The sequence below is a fragment of the Patagioenas fasciata genome, chromosome 5 (genome assembly GCF_037038585.1).
Source record: "Patagioenas fasciata isolate bPatFas1 chromosome 5, bPatFas1.hap1, whole genome shotgun sequence".
Lineage (NCBI taxonomy): Eukaryota > Metazoa > Chordata > Aves > Columbiformes > Columbidae > Patagioenas > Patagioenas fasciata.
This window is the reverse complement of record NC_092524.1, coordinates 47221780-47240659: the sequence shown is the minus strand read 5'-3', so window position 1 is coordinate 47240659 and position 18880 is coordinate 47221780. Positions and strand designations below refer to the sequence as shown.

The following is an 18880-nucleotide window of genomic DNA, read 5'->3' as shown; positions in this document are numbered from 1 at the left end:
CGCTCCCCACCCCACCCCTCCCTTCCCTTCCCGCCGCTCCCGTGCTCCCGGCGGGCTGCCAGCGCCACCTGCCGGCTGGGCCGGGCATCCCCGCCGCGCCCGGCGCCGGTGCCTTGCGGGGGGTGGTCCCCGTGTGCCCGCCCACCCCCAGCAACCCCCGGGGTCCGCTCCTCAGGAGGTGACAGGCTCACCTGTCACACGCGAACCTGCAGCTTTTCTTCGGCTGCGAAGGGGCCGAAGAGGGGCCAGCGGCAGCTCTGGAAAACCGGCAGGGGGCGGTAGTTGGGTGCCCGGGAAGTTCCGAGGAGGCGTGCTGGGGTTGGAAGGGTGCTTGGGAAGCCAATGCCTCCTGCACAGAGACCCTGTCAACCCAGCGCCCATATGCTCTTTTTGAGCCCCAATCACCCTTGTTATTTCCGTTTTTGATGTCACACCAAAGTCTCTTCCATCCTCGCATCTCAGTCTCTTTTGCTCCTGTGTCCCAACTCCTTTCAGTCCTGCTCCCCACACTATGTCAGGGCTCCTCCTGCCTGAGCACTCCCCAGGACTCCTCCCGGCACTGGTCCCCGTGCAGCCCCTGCAGTGATGGTGTCCCTGCTCCAAACGGCTGCTGCCCCTCCAGATCCATGGGGCAGCCCCCTTTCCCCTGCTGTGAGTGAAGCAGATCGTGGCTTCTCCTTCTGGCAGGCGTTTTGTAAACCTAGGTACTGGCTCTGCTTACCCCAAATCCACTAGTCAGGAATCAGAGAGAATCAGGTGAAGAAAAATCTGGAAAAAGGCCAGGTCTCACTGCTGTGGGACTTCTCCCTTGTATTTATTCCTGATTTTTTCTGTTTCCTCACTGGGTTTTCAGAGGTGAGTAATTCACCTCCCTACTTGTTTTTTACACTGAGGTGTTCTGCAGTGCTCCTCTGTGGAGGTCCTCTGCTCCTCCACTGCAGTCCTCTGTTGGGTTTTCCTCACTCAGTCACTGCCTCTGCGAGGAGGAGGGTCGGTAAGACTGAAGGCGCCACCCTCACAGCAGACACCACACTGGTTCTGTAGGCCCTGGACCACCATCAGCCTTTGGAGATGCCCAGAAGCTTGGGGATAAATGAAATCACCATCTGACAGGAGCATGCCCTTTATTCAGGCAGCCTGATGTGTGCTTGCCCTTGATATGATACCATCAGCCTAACCTTGGGCTTACTCAAAGCAGTGCTAAGGGTTTTATTTGTTTGATAACAAACACATCAGGTGTTTCCTGGAGTCTGGCAAACAGCTACCCATTACCAAATTGTAGCTTTCTTTTCCTTCAGCCAAGAAAAGGAGGTAGCATCTCAAATATTTTTCCTTGGCTCATTTAGGGAGATTATATTACTGTACCAAGGTCTACCCTTTAGCCCCACTCAGCCCAGAATGGGTATTTGCCTCAGGGGCCTGGTGTTTGATCCCAGCATCTGTAGGGATATCTCTACCCATGGACACAAACAAAGAGGTGTTTCCCCTGGGAGTCCAGGCCATATGGGGGCTGGAGGCAGGTGAATGTGGGGCTGCCTCCAGCCTCCTCAGAGGAGGACCTGGTTCTGCTTCTCATCCTTTTCCCGAACAGGGCTTTGAATTTCTTGTTTAAGCAAGCCAGATCTTCTCCAGGAACAGGTGCTGTTCATCACCAGAGGGACAGAGAGCTGCCCAGAGGACACCTTGGCTGGTGATGGGTCTGAACAGACATCTAGTTCAGGGCTGCACAGAAAGCAACCTGCTCAGGGACCAGTGTTGGAATCCTTTCCACATGGGCACACAACTGACAGGGATAACAGCCCTTCTTCTGCACCAAATGCAGGGCCTAAACCTGTGCTCAGAAAGCACTCCTAACTCCTAAATCTGCCAGAGATTGAGCCTGATGTTTTTTGTACCAAGCTACCTGATGGATGGGATGAGATACAACAGGCTCCTTCAATGGAGCTGGGCAGCTGTGTGTATGGCATGTGGGGGCACAGAAAGGCAAGAAGTAAGATGGTGTTTGACTTGGCACTGGGTGGCTGGAGGCCTGATTGCTGCTGCCAGTGCTGTTAGTGCATTTTGTGTAATGAATCCTAAATGGAAACTGCACCCACTGGGGCGGGTGGAAATGAAGCAAGCAGAATCTGGCCCTCTGTGTAGCAAACAAGTAGTCAGTTAAAGTTATTGCCACCTGCAGTGCGGCTGGGGTGGTGGTTGTGTGCTGTGCATCTAGTATACTAGTTGAGAGCTAGCATTTTTGCAGAGCCAGAGTAATTTAGGAATTGGTCTTACAGACCCACTGGAAGAGCACCTTGATGGCAGGGGCAGCAGCCATGTGACGGCAGGGAGAGAGATTGCTTCTCCCAGAGCACTGCTGCAGCAGGCAGGAGGATTAATCTAAGTCTATTTTCTGGAATTGATTTAACACTGTGTTCATTTATCTGCAGCTCCTGCTGAAACATTTCATATTTCAGATCTGATTTCGCTGTTTCCAAGGCTGAGAGGCTTCCTTCTCTAGGGAGCAGCAGTTCTGCAAGAGAACAACAAGTAGGAGCCCTGGGGAAGTAGTGAAAGGGAAGGAATATTTTATCTTTAGTAACTGGTCATTTCCATTTTGGAGGCAGTGAAAGAAGAACCATCTGGTGAGTGCTGAATATTCAGTATGTAAACAGTGTCTTGGTCATGAATATGTGCATGTGTTATTATTATTATTTATAGGATTCCCTAGGTGTGCACGACATGTCACAAGCAGAAAAGAAGACCAGGGCTTTTGCGCCTCGATGTACCCAATACCAATTTGACACAATGCTCAACAGCAACAGAGCATGGCAGATGAGGGTCAGGCAACCAGCTAGGGGTAAGGATGAAGATGCCACCTCTGTGAAAAACAGTAGTGCGCAACTTCTGGAGCAGTAGATGCTCCTGCTGACAGTAGATTGCTTCAGATGACTGCCCTCATCTATTCATGCCTGTTACTTCCGGTTTTAATGCCCCCCTGCAATCAACACAATTTACATTATTATTTTAATTCTCTACTCCTTTAGAGATCTGCTCCTTCAGTGTCCTTCCCGGAAATGATGCAGAACAAAAGGAATCTCAATCCAATACCTTTCCTCACTGTCATGTTCACCTGGGAGTGATGGGACTGCTCACTTGGCTTGAGTTTTATGGCTCAGGAACTTCAAATAAGTCAGCTGAAATAAAAAGAGATGTTTTATTGTGCACTTCTTCCACTAGTCAAAGTATCATGAAAGCAAGGAGAAGAGTCCTGTCAAGTCCCAGGATGACACCTTGTTGTCAGGACATAATGTCTGATACTGAAGTCTGCTGGAGATGATGGGAAAGCAAGAGCATCCAGACACCTGCAGAGAATGCTCAGAGCTTTCCAGGAAGAAGTGCTTGTAGCAGTTCCCCCTTCTCTTGTCCTTCCTTTTCTTTTCACCACCTGAGCACTTTTCTTTTTTCTTTTTCTTTTTCTTTTTCTTTTTCTTTTTCTTTTTCTTTTTCTTTTTCTTTTTCTTTTTCTTTTTCTTTTTCTTTTTCTTTTTTTTTCTTTTTCTTTTTCTTTTTCTTTTTCTTTTTCTTTTTCTTTCTTTTTCTTTTTCTTTTTCTTTTTATTTCTTTTTCTTTTTCTTTCTCTTTTTCTTTTTCTTTTTCCTTTTTCTTTTTCTTTCCCTTTCTCTTTTTTCCTTTTCCTTTTCCTTTCTCTTTTTATTTCTTTTTCTTTTTCTTTTTCTTTTTATTTTTATTTTCTTTTTCTTTCTCTTTTTTCCTTTTTCTTTCTCTTTTTCTTTCTCTTTTTCTTTCTCTTTTTCTTTCTCTTTTTATTTTTCTTTTTTTCTTTTTCTTTTTCTTTTTCTTTTTCTTTTTCTTTTTCTTTTTTTTTTCTTTTTCTTTTTCTTTTTCTTTTTCTTTTTCTTTTTCTTTTTCTTTTTCTTTTTCTTTTTCTTTTTCTTTTTCTTTTTCTTTTTCTTTTTCTTTTTCTTTTTCTTTTTCTTTCTCTTTTTCTTTCTCTTTTTCTTTTTCTGTCTCTTTTTTCTGTCTCTTATTTTCTGTTTGCCACAGCATTCAGACATTTATTGTGGGCAGGGTTTGATGAAGAGGGCAGTTGTAGGCACTTGAAGGAACATGTCTTGGGTCCTTTTTAGGGGGAGATTCTTCACACCATTATGGGAACAGGGCTCATGGGCACCTGCAGAGCCAGGGGGATGGAGCAATAGGTGCACCACAGACAGGGCCCTTCCCTTCTGCAACACTCCCTTCCCACCTACCATCAACATTTTTTCTTCCTGCTGCTACACCCTGACACACTGAACTTTACTCTACTGCAAAAGTTTGTTTCCCAACACTAGCAGCAAATGAGTCAAATGTTGATTTTTGTGACAGCTTTCCTAACACAGCAGAGCATGCAGTAAATTGTGATTTAGTGCACTTGTTTCAAACAGGCCTGGTGCTTTGTCACACGGGCCAGCTAGAACAGCCCAGTGCATCATCAACAACACAATATCCCAGTTCCTTTGAAACATGTTGGCCATTCGGTCTTTCTCCTCTGCTCCCAGAAAATAGATGTTTATATGACTCCAAGAATGAGGGAGATAAGCTAGGAAGGACAGGGAGACACATAAGGACTTTCACACAGGATGAGGCAATATTTGTGACTGCTCTGATTTTTTGTGGCAAGAGCTCTGTATTCCTTGTTGAGCACCTGTAAGCAGCTGGTATCCTGCAGTCACAGGACAGGCCTTCCTTGTATCCTAGGTATCAAGTTGTATTTTTAAAAAGTACTGTGATTTAGAAGACCCCTAAGACACACCTTAGAAAGCAACCAGTTTTTTTCCCTGTCCTAAATATACCTCTGGTGCTCACGCTACTGGAGCTGCCTGAGCCTTGGACTTTCTGACAGAAATAACAACAGCCTGGTCTGCATGATAGGTTGCTATTCAGACTTTCAGAAGGTGTTTTTTGTTTGATCGACATAAAACATCTTTTACAGCCTACTCAACAATTCATTCTTCATTTGGAGGCAATTGACCCTTTATCAATAAACATTTCACTCTGTCTTCTGAAGTGCTGTAAACCCATTCACTAAGGAACGTTGTCATGGGGAAAGGTGGAGAACAAGTCCTTTTGAAGAGTGGAGTTCTAGGTGTGGGTTTTCTCCTCTCAGTCTCATTTCTTCTCTTCATTCACATGGCTTATTAACCTGAAAATGTCTCTCAAATACGAAGATACAATAAGCCATGGATATGTCATTAGGTGACAGATTATTTACTCGTTTACTTTAGAACTGTCTGGATTAATTTTCAATGTATGCCACTATCTGAATCATAACATGTCCCTGCATAAGTACCTTGTACACCAAGCATTATCTCCTCGCTTAGTCTCACGTTGAATAATAAGCTGGGAGGTTTATAATGAGAAAGCAGTATCAGCCTGGGGAAGGCTTGGCACACTGAGGAAGAAGGTAGGGCTGTACAAAACCCCTCTCTTTCTCAACACTGTCCTTGAAGGAAGGAGAAAAGGAGGGCAAGTGAAGGCTGGCCAGATGGGAGTTGAAAAAGAGGTTCAGTAGCTTAAGTCATAAATTCAGATACAGCATGCACTTGACAGTGTGCTAAAGTTATGACCATCTGTCAACTGTTTAGTTACCACCTCTTCCATTGTTAATAAGTGTCCTCCTCACCAAAACGCCCAACCTAACTGATGCAGCACAACTGGCAATGTAGGTCAAAATGATTAAAACCTGGCTACTTAAAACTATGTTGTCAGTCTACCTGACCTCAGTGCCGGGTGCCCCTCAGGTCTCAGGTGCTTGAATGACAGACACAATAATCCAGGTCCTTCAGTCTTTTGGAATTTTGCAAAACACAACCCAAGAGGAAAGATTGAGGAAATAGGGTGACATCATCTAGGTATGACACAGTAGCCACTTTAAAGTATGTAAAAGACTGCAAATGAAAGGATTTATCTGTTCTCTGTATCTACTGGGCATGTGACAGGGACTAAGGCCTTATATTGCTCCAAGGGAGTGTCAAGTTGGGCATGAAGAAATACTCCGAAAGGATAACAATTAACTGAATGGATGGCCTGGGGGTGGTGAAGAATCTCCATTGCCAGAGATCTTCAGGACCTGACTAGACTCTTATCTACAAGAGACAGGTATACTTGGGTAAGGATGCAGAGAAACTAGGAAAGATGGTGGAGTTGGCCTCTGAAGGTCATTTCTCACTCTGAGTGAGTTAGCACTAGTTTACTGTTTCAGCAAGATCAGGTCCATCCTGACAACCTCAGTAGTATAACCCAGAGCTGTATTAAGAAAGAACTGACCTTTCTTTTCCTCTCAGTGTTGGTGTCTCCAATGAGGTAGATTGGAAGCTGGTCACCATAAAGGCACACAGCTCTGCTGCCAACCATGCTATATTTGTTTCACTGCTAAACTGAAGACATCAGGCCTTGCCTGCTATGTTTCATGGCCATTCAACTTTACCTAACCAAACAGGAAACCTCTCCAGACATTGTGGGTGTTCACATTTTGAAAGCTAACTGACTGGAAAAAGAAAGGGAAAAAAAAAAACAAAAAACAAAAACCACAAAAACTTCATAAGGCTTTTATTTAAGTGATAATTTAAGGCAAGCAACACCTGGTTTACCATAGAGAGCATTCATTTCTTCCGAACTATCACAGCAAACAGCAGAGATTAACTCACTAATTTCAGAGAAAAATCACCATTGAGCTGTATCTTGGATACTAAACTAATGGGGCTGTCTGAGGCAATGCACATTTTGAGTTGGAAGAAATGGTACATAATTTGGGATGCAATTTGAAGTGAGATCTTGAAAAATGTTGAGCAGGCTGTATCAGGGCATGGCATTGACTGTAACTGTATTTTATTCTGCTTAAGATGTCTGAGAACAAGGAACTAGGAAATCTGAGGACCAAGCTACCAAGTCTGTCATGTGCCAGTCATCATCAAGTGTAGTCCAGGTTATTGAACTGAAAGATGAAAACACCAGCTGGCTGACAACTGTGTAGATCATGACAGTGGCTTCCCACCCCACTTGCTGAAGGGACATATTGGGAAAGAGTCCATACCAGAGAAAGCCTGACCAGCAGGGAGAATAGAACAGTGAGACTCAGTGACATCAAGGCTGGCTGGCATGAGATAGACTGTCTGCAGTATGCTGTGCTGATTTTTGGAAAACATCTGCATAGTAGGTAATAACAACAACAAATTGTACTTACAGGTGTTGGTCATGCCCAGCTGTCAAGATCTTCCAGAAAAAGGCATATAACATAATCCCACAGTCACAACCAGACTCTGTCCAGGAAAACTATCTCCCAGAGAAGGAGAAGTGAGATACTATTTCTGAGTGCCATACATATGAGCTGTCTCCTTATACTGATTTTACAGCAGGAGAAAATAAAATTCGTGCAGTAAATATTGTTACTTTTTAATGCTTGCTCCAAATTAACTACTGTTCTTGTTATTCACTTACTCCTTGTGCTAATCCCCTTGTTTACCCACCTCTCTCTTATATACACATGGATGTGCATAGGCAAATTCATACCCAGACAATTTCACCCCCATCCTGCCAACAGCTCATCATATCAACACAACAGTGCTGAAAGTTTTTTTTACCATATTCTAAGATACAAAGCCAGTATTTTGACAGCGACAAATCATAAGCATCGATTTGCAGGAGCATTTTAATGAGAATGTGGGGGAAAATATACTTCAACCTTTTTCCATTTCAGTGTAAAACAGTCTCGTCTCCTCTCCTTTCCTTTCCTTTCCTTTCCTTTCCTTTCCTTTCCTTTCCTTTCCTTTCCTTTCCTTTCCTTTCCTTTCCTTTCCTCTCCTTTCCTTTCCTCTCCTTTCCTTTCCTCTCCTTTCCTTTCCTCTCCTTTCCTCTCCCTTCCTTTCCTTTCCTTTCCTTTCCTTTCCTTTCCTCTCCTTTCCTCTCCTCTCCTCTCCTCTCCTCTCCTCTCCTCTCCTCTCCTCTCCTCTCCTCTCCTCTCCTCTCCTCTCCTCTCCTCTCCTCTCCTCTCCTCTCCTCTCCTCTCCTCTCCTCTCCTCTCCTCTCCTCTCCCTTCCCCTTCCCCTTCCCCTTCCCCTTCCCCTTCCCCTTCCCCTTCCCCTTCCCCTTTCCCTTTCCCTTTCCCTTCCTCCTTCCCTTTCCCTTTCCCTTCCTCCTTCCCTTCCTCCCTTTTGGCTGCAGCTTATGCTGTTTCCCAAGCAGGCAGGATTAATGTCTTTCAGGAGATGCAGGCCCTGCAGTCTAGGAGTATTTCATTACATGAAACGGTTTCCCTGTAATTTTTTTTTTTTTTTTTTTACTATTTTGATGTAAGCTGTTAAAATATGGAGAAAACACTGTCTGATTATTTAAAGATAAAATCCAAGCTGGGTCACTTTCCTCTCTTGCAAGGCTCAGTCTATTTTAAATTGATGAGTTGAGGGAATATTCAAGGATTTTTATTCTCAGTAGTCATGACAGAAGAATGAGGGAGGTGGGAGTGAATGCTAGATTGGTTCTGAGCAGCTTTCCCTCCAGTTCTGCTGAAGGTGTCTTTTAGTTGTTCATCACTGCAGATCCAGTGCCTACAGGCTTGGTTTGCACTTGCTTTTATTATTGCCACTGTTTTTCTCAGAAATGATGAATCAGAAAGTTATCTGGAATAAAAAGTTATTTCTGATAAAGAACCTTCAATCTCGGTTGCTCTCACCACTCTCCGCGCTAATGCATGTGCAGGAGACAAACAGAGCCACTCTGTCCTCCAGGCCTCAACCTAGAAACTGAGACATGGAACTCACTTTAATTTTGCTCAGCACCTTCAGGCAGTGGGAGAAAGGGAGAATCTCTTTTGGAGAAGCAGAATCTGTCACTGGCATCACGGAGGGGCTGGCCAGTAAGCCGAGGACATAAGAACAGGTTAAACCCATCTTTCTTTGACTTGTGACCAGTGCAAAGCTTGACTCTCTGCAGGGGCAAAGCTGCAGCCCAGAAGCCCTTTCCTGTCCCCATCTTGTGCCATGGGTGGCTTGTCTATTGAGTGAGAGAGGGAAGCTTTTCATCAGAGCTGGGAGGGTGCAGCACGTAGGTGTGCAGGACAGTGAGTCTGTGCACAGCGCCCATGTAGGCAGTACAAGGACTGTGTGAGTGGGCAGACGAGGATGAGGGTGTGGAGCCATCAGAAGGCAAATACATCTGCAAAGCTCGTACCACCCTAGGTACTATAGTGCCTAGGCACCACTTGCCTCACTCAAAGCCTTCCCTAGCTACCTGCTGTTGTGCAAAGGTGCCTTGTAAACTTAAGGAGGATTCAAACCTGAAGAGACTCTTCCCCAAATTTCCCCTTGCCTGAGATGCTGGTTCAAACAGGACTGATTTGGGGCATCAGGGAGACATGCTGAAGCCTCAGCTTGCCTCCCTTACCCACATTGTGGGACAGAAGGACACTCTGCGGACTGAAGCAGGCAGGAGCTCCCTTCTCACCCCCTCGATCTCCCCATGGGACTTGTCAGGACCTCAAAGCTCCAAAACACACCTCCCAGGACCCCGGGTTGTGCTCGGCGGGAGGCTGAGGGATCCGCAGGAGGTGCTGAAGGGACAGCTCCGGGTCGGCGGGCCGGGTGGGGCCGGAGACACGGGCAGCGGGACGCGGACAGAGTCGGGGAAGGGAGAGGATCAGAGAAGAACAGGTCTGGGGAGAAAGAGAGAGGGAGGGAGGGAGGGAGGGAGGGCGGGAGAGGGAAAAGAGAGGACAAGGGCTGAAAATAATAGGGACAGGGACGGAGACAGGAATCGGGACAGGAACAGGGGACGGACAGAGACAGAGTGGGGACAGAGATAATACTGAATCGGGTGGCACAGGAAAGGAGCAGGAGGAGAGAGGGAAAGGGAGAGGGAAAAGAAGAAGAAGAGAAGGAGGAAGAGGAAGAGGGAGAGGGAGGGTAGACGCCGGGCTGTGCTCTGAATCGGCTGCCGTGGGGGTCTCGGCATGGCCGGGGGCGTCCACCGCACCGGCCGGTAGCGGCGGCTCCGGTGGCGCCAGACACGCCGGTACAGGGCGGCACCCCACCGCGCCGGGGACAAGGGGACTGCAAGGTGGCGGCGTGCAGCCTCCAGCTCTGCGGGACCGATTTCCCCGAACCACCGAGGCCCTGCAGACTCCGCGGCGCTGGGGAGCCCCTGGGGCTGCCGGCGAGGGGGTGCTCGGCGTGCCGGGGTACCCACACTGCCACCCAGCTCGCTCCCCGCTGCATCCGGTCCCCCGGGCTTTCTTGTGCCCTGGCGATGCAAGCTGAGCCCCGGGGCCAGGGTTGCCCGCTCGGCGGGCGGGGATGCACCTTGCCTGGCCGGAGCCGCGGCTGCGGCTTCCGTGCCGCCCCGACTCGGTAGCCGAGCGCCGCAGGTTGCATCCGAACAGCACTTGATCAGCTGTTTTGTACATTTTCTAATTTCGTGCAGAGCAGGGCAGCAATCACAGAGGTAATCTGTAGATCCGTGGCTTTAAAGGATAAATTAGAGCATTGGATTTGATCCGTATTGCAGTGGATTAGAGCAACCTCTCCCCCCTCCCCTTCTCCTCCCCCCTCCTTTCAATTCACTCCCCCCTCCTCCAGCACCACCTTTTTTCCTCTCATGCAATACCAAAACTGACCCTGCCTGGCAGAGGGACTCTGCTAGGCGAGCACAGCGGTGCCCACATCGCCGGCACACGGCGGGAGCCGGCTCTCCCCTCCAACCTCCGCAGCCCCTCCGGGGCATCATTGCTGCAAGTTCCCCAGCGGCAGGCGCCGGGGCTGGGGTGACTTCACTGAGAGCCGGGGAGCGGTCGCTGCCCCCAGGCTGTCCCTTTGTCCGGGCCCAGCGGGGGCCGTGGGGCAGCGGCGAGGGAGAACGGTCCCCGGAGGGCATTTCCCGGAGGCAGCGGGGCCAGGACCCGGCAGGAAATGGAAGGATGAAGTGTGCAGCCGGAGCGGTGATGTTCCTTCTCTCCTTGTTTTCCCCTGCAGGAACGTAATCCGCAATGCTAGTTCTCAGGTTGCTCAATGTTGTTGCTCCAGCCTACTTCTTGTGCATCTCCCTAGTGACCTTCGTCCTCCAGATCTTTCTCTTCATCCCCAGCATGTTCAGAGACCTTTCCACCACCCCACTTTTCTCTCCTGCTCTGCTGCATGGGGCCCTCTTCCTCTTCCTCTCAGCTAATGCCCTGGGCAACTACATTCTTGTGATCCAGAGCTCCCCCGAGGACTTGGGCAAGGGCTTAAACTTGGGCGAAGGAGTCGAAGTGATGGCAGACTGGCTGGATGGAAGCAGGTCCCCTGGCTCAGCCTTACCCAGCACTCACTTCTGTAGACTATGTGCCAGAGTCACCCAGAGGCATGACCACCACTGTTTCTTCACAGGAAACTGCATCGGGAGCAGGAACATGCGAAATTTCATCATGTTCTGCCTCTATACCTCCCTGGCTTGTCTCGACTCCCTCGTGACAGGCATGGCTTACATTTCTGCTGCACTCTCCATGTCCTTTGCGAACCCACTGGCCTTCCTCACTCTTCTGCCTCACTCCATCAGCCAGTTCTTCTCAGGTAAGGACTCTTTCCTCAGAGGTGAGGGCATGTTCTTCTTCCAGGGTTACCAGGGTGGGAAAGACATGATTTTCCTTGGATAGCTGTGTGAGGGAAGCGGTGGTGGGGAAATGGGCAAGAGGGAGAATTGGCTGCGTTCAAGAAAATCTCCTTAGAGGCTTGAGGCAGCCTTTGCAGAGGACTTCACTTCAACTGAGAGGCTGGGACCCACTTCAGGTTACAGCTACAGCCCTATTCCTAATGCATTGGGCTCTGGAAAATGCCCCATACCAGCTTGCCAGTGACAGAATAGGGCCATCTGTCATGCAGGGAGTGTGTTGCAATTAGGTAGAGGGGAGGGATTTCATTCACTGTACTGAAGATGAAGGGAATCTTTTGCCTGTCCTACAGGCAGCTGTGGGGCATCTGTAGGTTTTTGTATCCTACAAGTCTGCAGGTTCCCCATATCTCAGTGGAGGTACTCTCATTCTCTTCATCCAGGTCCACTCACCCCCTTCGCTGTCACCCAACTCCTGCTTCCTGGCAGCACAAACTTACTGTGATCTTGCCATCCTTCCAGCACAGGAGAACCTGGGTTCAGGCAACAGAATCCAAGAAAAGAGTTAATGAGACATGATTAGCCACCTCTCTTGTGATTCCAGTGTGGGACACAGGTCCACAGAGAACCAGGGGAAATTCTCCGTGCCTGCTCTTTGCAAGAGCTCTACACCAAAAGCAAATTGTCTCTTTCTCCATGTCCCTATCCCTCACGTTTCCTTCTGATTCCTCCCCTTTCCACTCTCTCCCAGCCTTTCCATAAATCTCCACAATCCTTCCCCTTCCCACTCCAAATTCTGCTCCCATAACTCTTCCTTTGCTTTTCCAGCCTTGCTTCTTCACCTTGCAACATGCTCTCAAGCTTTCCAACCTCAACCCTTTCTCTGTCCAAACCCAAGAGCTAGATAAAACCTGATCTCAGAGGAGGGACTATGCAGACAGTGTAGACTTTTATTCTGTCCTGGAAGTGACTGCAGAAAAATGCTGTTCCCCCCTCAGGCATCTCATGCCTCACACACCTAGATCAGCTTCTGTTAGACTAAAATAGGTATCCCATACATTTTAGCTTTGCAGATTCAGCTGAGCTCAGTAAGAAGGCTCTGGAGTCTGTTCTGGCTTGTGCGCTGTCATCAGAAGTGTTGATTATGATCTGAGTGTGGTGTCTCTGCTGCTGGGGATACTGGAGCCAGAGAGGCCCCAGCTTGCTTTTTTAATTCCATGCTGGGTTTGCAAGGTTGTCACCTGAAAACAAACAAATATCTCTCTACTTGGCAAATTTGCAGATATGTTGTGGTAAACACTGAGAGACAATAAACATGAAATCCTTCAATGACATTTTTATGGAGTCATTTTTCCAAGTAGAAGAATTTTTGTAAATAATGTTGCACAAGCTTCACTGGCATTAAAAACACTGGGAATGATTTTCCCCTGTGTCTAAGCTCTCAGCACAGCAACCTCAAAGGGGAAACAGGGGTAGGGGAGGAGATTATCAACGAATTAGTCCTCTCTTTGTGACTCTGTGGGCTCATCTGCACCGAGCTGGGCCCTGGCATATGTTTGAAGAGACACTGAAGTGCCCCATCGCTGCTGTCAGCATCTGCAGTGCCAAAGACAACATGTGGGCAGTGTCTGAGTGGGACACATAGGGCTGCGTGCAGGGCTGGGAGCCTAAACACCCTCGAGAGGCAGCAGCTCCCAACAGCTCCCACCAAGCTTGGCCAGGGCGAGAACTGCTGCCACACACAGCAATATACAGGTGTGTAGGGTCTTGATTGCTTGGGAGGAAGGGCCTACTGGGCTTCTACCAGAACATTTGACGTCCGGTTTAGGAAAGAAAAACACAGCCTGGAATAGTCACCTGGAAGGCTTGTCCACCCAATATTTTTCAGCTAACATAACTTATGTAGCATTGGTATAGCAGAGAAAATCTTTACCTTTCTTCTTCTCCAGTATGCTCTCTGCACTGGAGGAGTAAAGGAGGATGAAGGGTGAATCTGCAGGTCTTATATCAAGTGTTTCCTGTTTTCATGCTGGGAAAATTTTCAGTTGGCTTGTCCTGCCCAGACTGTGCTTGGGCATGGATTTTAGGACCTGACCCAGACTCTGTAATTTCAGCCTGTGATTCAGCTTTTCTGGCATAGATTATGTATGGCAATAAACTTGAGATCACAATGGGTCAGTTAGAGCAAAAGTGAATCTGAGACTAAAATGGACTGTGGTCATGAGGAACAAATGGAGAATACTTTTATAAACACAGGTCAGATTGAATCCACAAAATAAATTATAGAAAATGCTTTATATAGGTATTGGGAAAGCATGGCTCAGAGATTCTTAATATTTGCAAGGGGAAACAAGGGTAATTACTTTCTTGATGGTGAATTTCAGCAGCTCATAGAAATGAAGCTTACAGCCGCCTTGCAAAAGACTCTAAAGAAAATAGCTGTCTTTCTCCATATTCCATTAGAATATCAGCTGTAGGAAAGAGCAAATGTCTGTAACACTGTGGTCCAGCAAAAGAGAGGCAGAGAAGCCCATATTCGGCTCTGAGCTTCCTACCTGATAGATTAAGTTATTCTGACAGAATTGGTATGAGGATTTGTCATCATCCTAAGGGGCTTGCTCTTCCCTTGCTGTATTGCACATGAAGCCCACTGAGCCGAATGGGATCTAATGAGAAGGGAAAGATGACATTGCATTTAGGAAGAAAACTGAATGACTCCTGTGCCTTTTTCAAGTGAGGACAATCTCTGAAAGCTCAAGGCTGTAGTCCATGTCCTTACAAATCGTCCTCAGAGGGACCTACTGGCTGAGCCCAGAGCTTGATGTGATTGTCACAGGTCAGCCCCAACCACTCACTTACAGCACTGCCAGGTGGAGAAGCTGGAATTCACAGACTGTAAAGTCAGATGACACCATTTAATCCAGCCTTCTGTTTAAGAGAAGAAACAGATGCTAATCCACCCGCCCTTGTATTGAATTTAAAGCCTGAAGCAGACATGTGCTTGTTTTAAGCAGTTCACCTTTGCTGTCCTTGCAGTCCCTGCTCCTGCAGGTTCATAGAGCTGTGACCTGCCCGGGTCTGTCTGCCTCATGGCCTTCCAGCGAGACAGGAGCATGTGAGAGCTTTTCATTTTTAAACCTGAGGGGAATCAGTCAGATGATATCGGTTATTTGTACCAGTACTGATACACATTAAATTTTCTTTGTGTGCCTGTGTGCAAATATGGGTGTTTCATAATACATCAATATACACAAAATATATGTGTACACAGTCATATGCACACACACAGAGTATTATTCGAATGGGTTCAGATCTGCCTACACACTGAAAGGTCACTCAGTGATACCTGCTATTATACTAATACAGGGAGTTCTAAAATCATTATAGAGGAAAGAGCCCACAGGATATTTTTTTAATACATTCAGTGTAAATACATACTACAAAACAAGTTACATTAGGAGCTTCAAACCTACAAAGCATTTTGAGTATTCTAGCAGCAGCTTTAAAAAGCAAATTTGGATTGTATTTTGGAAAGTTTTCTGTTTCTGTTTCTTGCATTCATATGAAAACTGTCCTTGCCCAATGCTAGGAAAATCATTACTGATTTTTTTTTCTTTTAAAATATATTTTATATATATATATATATATAGAGAGAGAGAGAGAGAGACAGACAGACAGAGAGAGAGTGATGACAGACAGAGAGTAACAAATCCCAAATCTTTCTACCTAGTATTAATGCACACAGTGAGGCTTCTGGAAGCATCTACATGCTGTAGGAACCACATCTCTTTCCAAAAGGAACCTAGAAATCTTAGATTCACTGTGAAAAGCAGGAAGATCCTTAAATAAACTCACTATTCTTCAAAATCGTGAAGTCTTACAGACATGTTTCACTTCTGTCTGAATTTGCTCCTGTAATCTAGATCCTCACATTAACAGCAAAGGGAGAAGAGTATGTAGACTATTATCATTTCAGTATTTCCCCAGTGGGGTCCACTGAATTAGATGCTACAAAGAAAACAGTTCTATATTGTTAGAGCAACCAGTCTGTCTTGCTCCTAACTCCCCACTTGTGGCCAGAGAATACAAGCAGCTGGTCGGTTCTCAGGGCTGAGTGGTACACTGACATGTGAGATGTGTCTAAACTCTTCCTTTTATTGTCCTCCCTCTCCCTAATTCTTGGTCTGCAGGTGCTCTCCTTAGCTCTGAGATGTTTGTCATCCTCATGCTCTACCTCTGGCTTGGGATCGGACTGGCCTGTGCTGGCTTCTGCTGTCACCAGATGCTGCTGGTCCTGCGTGGGCAGACAAGGTACCAGGTGCGGAAAGGGATGGTGGTAAGAGCCCGGCCCTGGAGGGAGAATCTGCAAGAGGTCTTTGGTAAGAGGTGGCTGCTAGGACTTTTCATCCCTGTGCTGAACGTCGGAAGTGACTACCGTAGGCAGAAAGAGAAATAAAACCCCAGGCATGTTTGTGCATCCCATGCACACACCACCTCCCCTGTTCTCTCCCACTGTCTCCTGGATCACTAAAGAGCTGGGCTACTCCATCTCTTGAGATTGCAGCCTCTGTGGGAGGAAAGGACTGGCTATCAAACTGAATAAATCTAGCATATTAACAAGGAGATCACAAACCATGTAGATGAAGAGATACTGCAGCTTAGTAGTCACATCACTGCACCTGCGTATGTGGCAATAGTCTTTGAACTAGCAGAAAAATTAGTCAGACCCTCCTGTGGATCCCTGCCTGACTCCTCCAGCCCCCAGCCCCCATTAGCTACCCTGTGTAGTCCCTAACAAACTGCAGCAGGAGCTTTCAGAGAGCCTGGGCTGTTGTGGTAGACTGCAAAAATGGTGTCTGTTCATTGGGAGGGTTTTGCAGGGTGCCTTTTTGGCTTTTCTGTACTTGAGGTAACTTCACAGTACTGAGAAGCCTTTAATGACGGAACTGCAATGCAATCAAGCTGCCCTAGGTGTAGGCTATGCACATGGCTAAGGCGGCAGGTAACCTTCTCTCCACAGGCTAGAAAAGCAGGAAGAAAACAAAGAGAAATTCAGAATTTCTCATTTCTGTCCTTGATCTGCTGCCTTTGCAATGACATGTCAGGACTGTAGCTCTGCTACTTATTTTTAGCAGTCCTTTTCCCAATGACACAGCACAGACAGAGCTGCCCTTCGGACAGGGAGCAGCAAGCAGATAAATCATGATCAGATGGAGGCACAAGGAGAGGAAACCACAGAGGTGAATGAAAAGGCTGTGTGATGAGGCAGGCTATGTGTGCCTGAGAGAGACAGGGGGACATGTGGACACAGAGTGAGCTGGCAGGAGGGTTTTGAGAGCTGATGCATCTGAACCCTGATGCATCACTCTCTTGCAGGAGGCGCCTGCACCATTAGTGCTGTGAGGAGTTCAGAATCCCAGAAGACGGGGAAGTTTTCCAGCTGGTCAGGATGCTTCACTTTGCACTAGAACAAACAAAACAGTGTCTACATCGGACATCCCCACCACATCATATTTATAGGCTCTCCAGGGCAGTTCCCTCTTGCATTGCTGCAGTGGGGTAAATTTGTCCATATTATGACTCCATTAAGGAGGTTAATGGAATTACTACAGGGATTAATCAGCCTAATGTGTCAGTTGTTTTCTAGCTGCAGCAACAGCCCATGAGATCAGTGCTGAGATCCTATGCTAATAGGTGCCTTAAGAAAGGATAGCATGACATCTCTACCAGGATCATAGTGCTGGATTGACCAGCAGCTGCAACAAGAAGCCTGTTTTGGCGAACTGCATCAGCTTATGCAGGCTGGATAGGAATCCACTGCTTCTCTTTAATAGGCTGGGGAGTATGATGACAAGCCGTGAAAAAAGTTATTTCTTCCTCAGAAATATTCTTGGTGCATCTCAGGTAGGGGAATGCACCTGCTTTCATCCTTGTGTTTCTCACAAGCCAGAACAGAGGCACTCATTCCTACAGGCCTTGTAACCATCCTCCAGCGCTTCGCACTTGTATACTCATTTGGATCCATAACAAAGTCTGTGGTGATGAGCAGAGTAACCATGAATATATACCCAAAATCCCTTAGCTGGATAATCAAAACATGTAGGATATGCATCCTTCCACACTGTGTGTGTTCGCATGAATGCACCATTGTTTCCATGTGTAATATGCTGTATTTTCACTAGCAGTGAACAATAAAAAGTGTTCTGATTTTTCACATGGGTTATACTGTGCTTTTTGACAGTTCATTAGCTGTCTCTGTACATTTGTTATTGCATACAGATGGACACGTTGCAAGAAAAAGCTAGCATTTGTTTATTGGTTTTGCCCATGATTCATCATATGATTTTGAACAAGTCCCTTCAGCCTTCCTAACTTAATGTAATGAACAATCTAAAAATGCATCTAACAACGAACTTACCGACCCATTCTAATTCCTATTTATAAACTACACTATCAACATCATCTGAAATCTAGAGGAAAATTAAGCTATTATCATTGCCCACAAACAGCATCTCGATGTATATTATTCCCTGCCAGTGCAATGGCACCAAGGTGAGCAGACAGTCACCTTGTCACTGGAACCGGAGCCAGTGCCTCATGCCATACACCTCTCGTTGGAAGGATTCCTAGGATTGTTCTTATTCCACAGCCTGGTTGATGCAACCTCTTTTTCATATATTTCTGAAGGCAACAGTCTTCCAGCATTTCATCCAGCAGCTTCCTCACATCAGCAGAAATTCTGGTTTGACACCTTCACCCCCTGCTATTGGCATTTGCTGGACACTGCAGTCTCGGGCAGCTCATGGCACTCAGTGTCTGTCTCCACACTGCCTCAGGCTGTGAAGCTCTTCAGGGCCGCATGCCGAGAAGGGCACAACCAACTCCGCGTTTTGGTGGGCCACTCTGCAAGGACACCCCCCATGCAGGACAACAGGACTAGCTGTCCATGAAGCCTGTTGCCTCTTCACACCAGGGTTGGATACTGCCTGTCCCCCGTGTCAGGGTCGCAGCTATCTGCACTCACTGCCAAGCCTTGGTACTGCTGAAGCACAGTGAGATCCCAATTTGAGTAACTGCAGCACAGTTCCCCACAATTATTCTTTCTGTCAGACATCTGCGTTCCTGGCTGTAAATTCTTGCATTGTCATCTTATGCAGCTAAATAGTTACTCTGCAGCAACTTATTTTATTTCATCAGTAGTGGTGGGATTTTCAGATGTATACAACCTTAACAGTTATGATCCTCTGGGATGAAAAGAGCTCTA

At 47.0% G+C, this 18880-nt stretch overlaps 1 protein-coding gene across 1 annotated transcript; it reads left to right on the top strand.

Moving 5' to 3' along the window:
- The first annotated feature begins 10633 nt into the window (after positions 1-10633).
- On the top strand, positions 10634-17830 carry ZDHHC22 (zinc finger DHHC-type palmitoyltransferase 22). Its single transcript, XM_065839771.2, has 2 exons — positions 10634-11579; positions 15807-17830. Exons 1-2 carry the CDS (start codon positions 11018-11020, stop codon positions 16070-16072), a joined length of 828 nt encoding a protein of 275 aa, XP_065695843.1. The 5' UTR covers positions 10634-11017; the 3' UTR covers positions 16073-17830.
- Positions 17831-18880: the final 1050 nt, after the last annotated feature.

Excerpts from the sequence above, each read along its gene's own strand:
- ZDHHC22 (XM_065839771.2), top strand. The coding sequence starts at position 11,018 with ATGCTAGTTCTCAGGTTGCTCAATGTTGTTGCTCCAGCCTACTTCTTG. Across the intron at positions 11,580-15,806 it reads CATCAGCCAGTTCTTCTCAG|GTGCTCTCCTTAGCTCTGAG; the intron begins GTAAGGACTCTT and ends CTTGGTCTGCAG.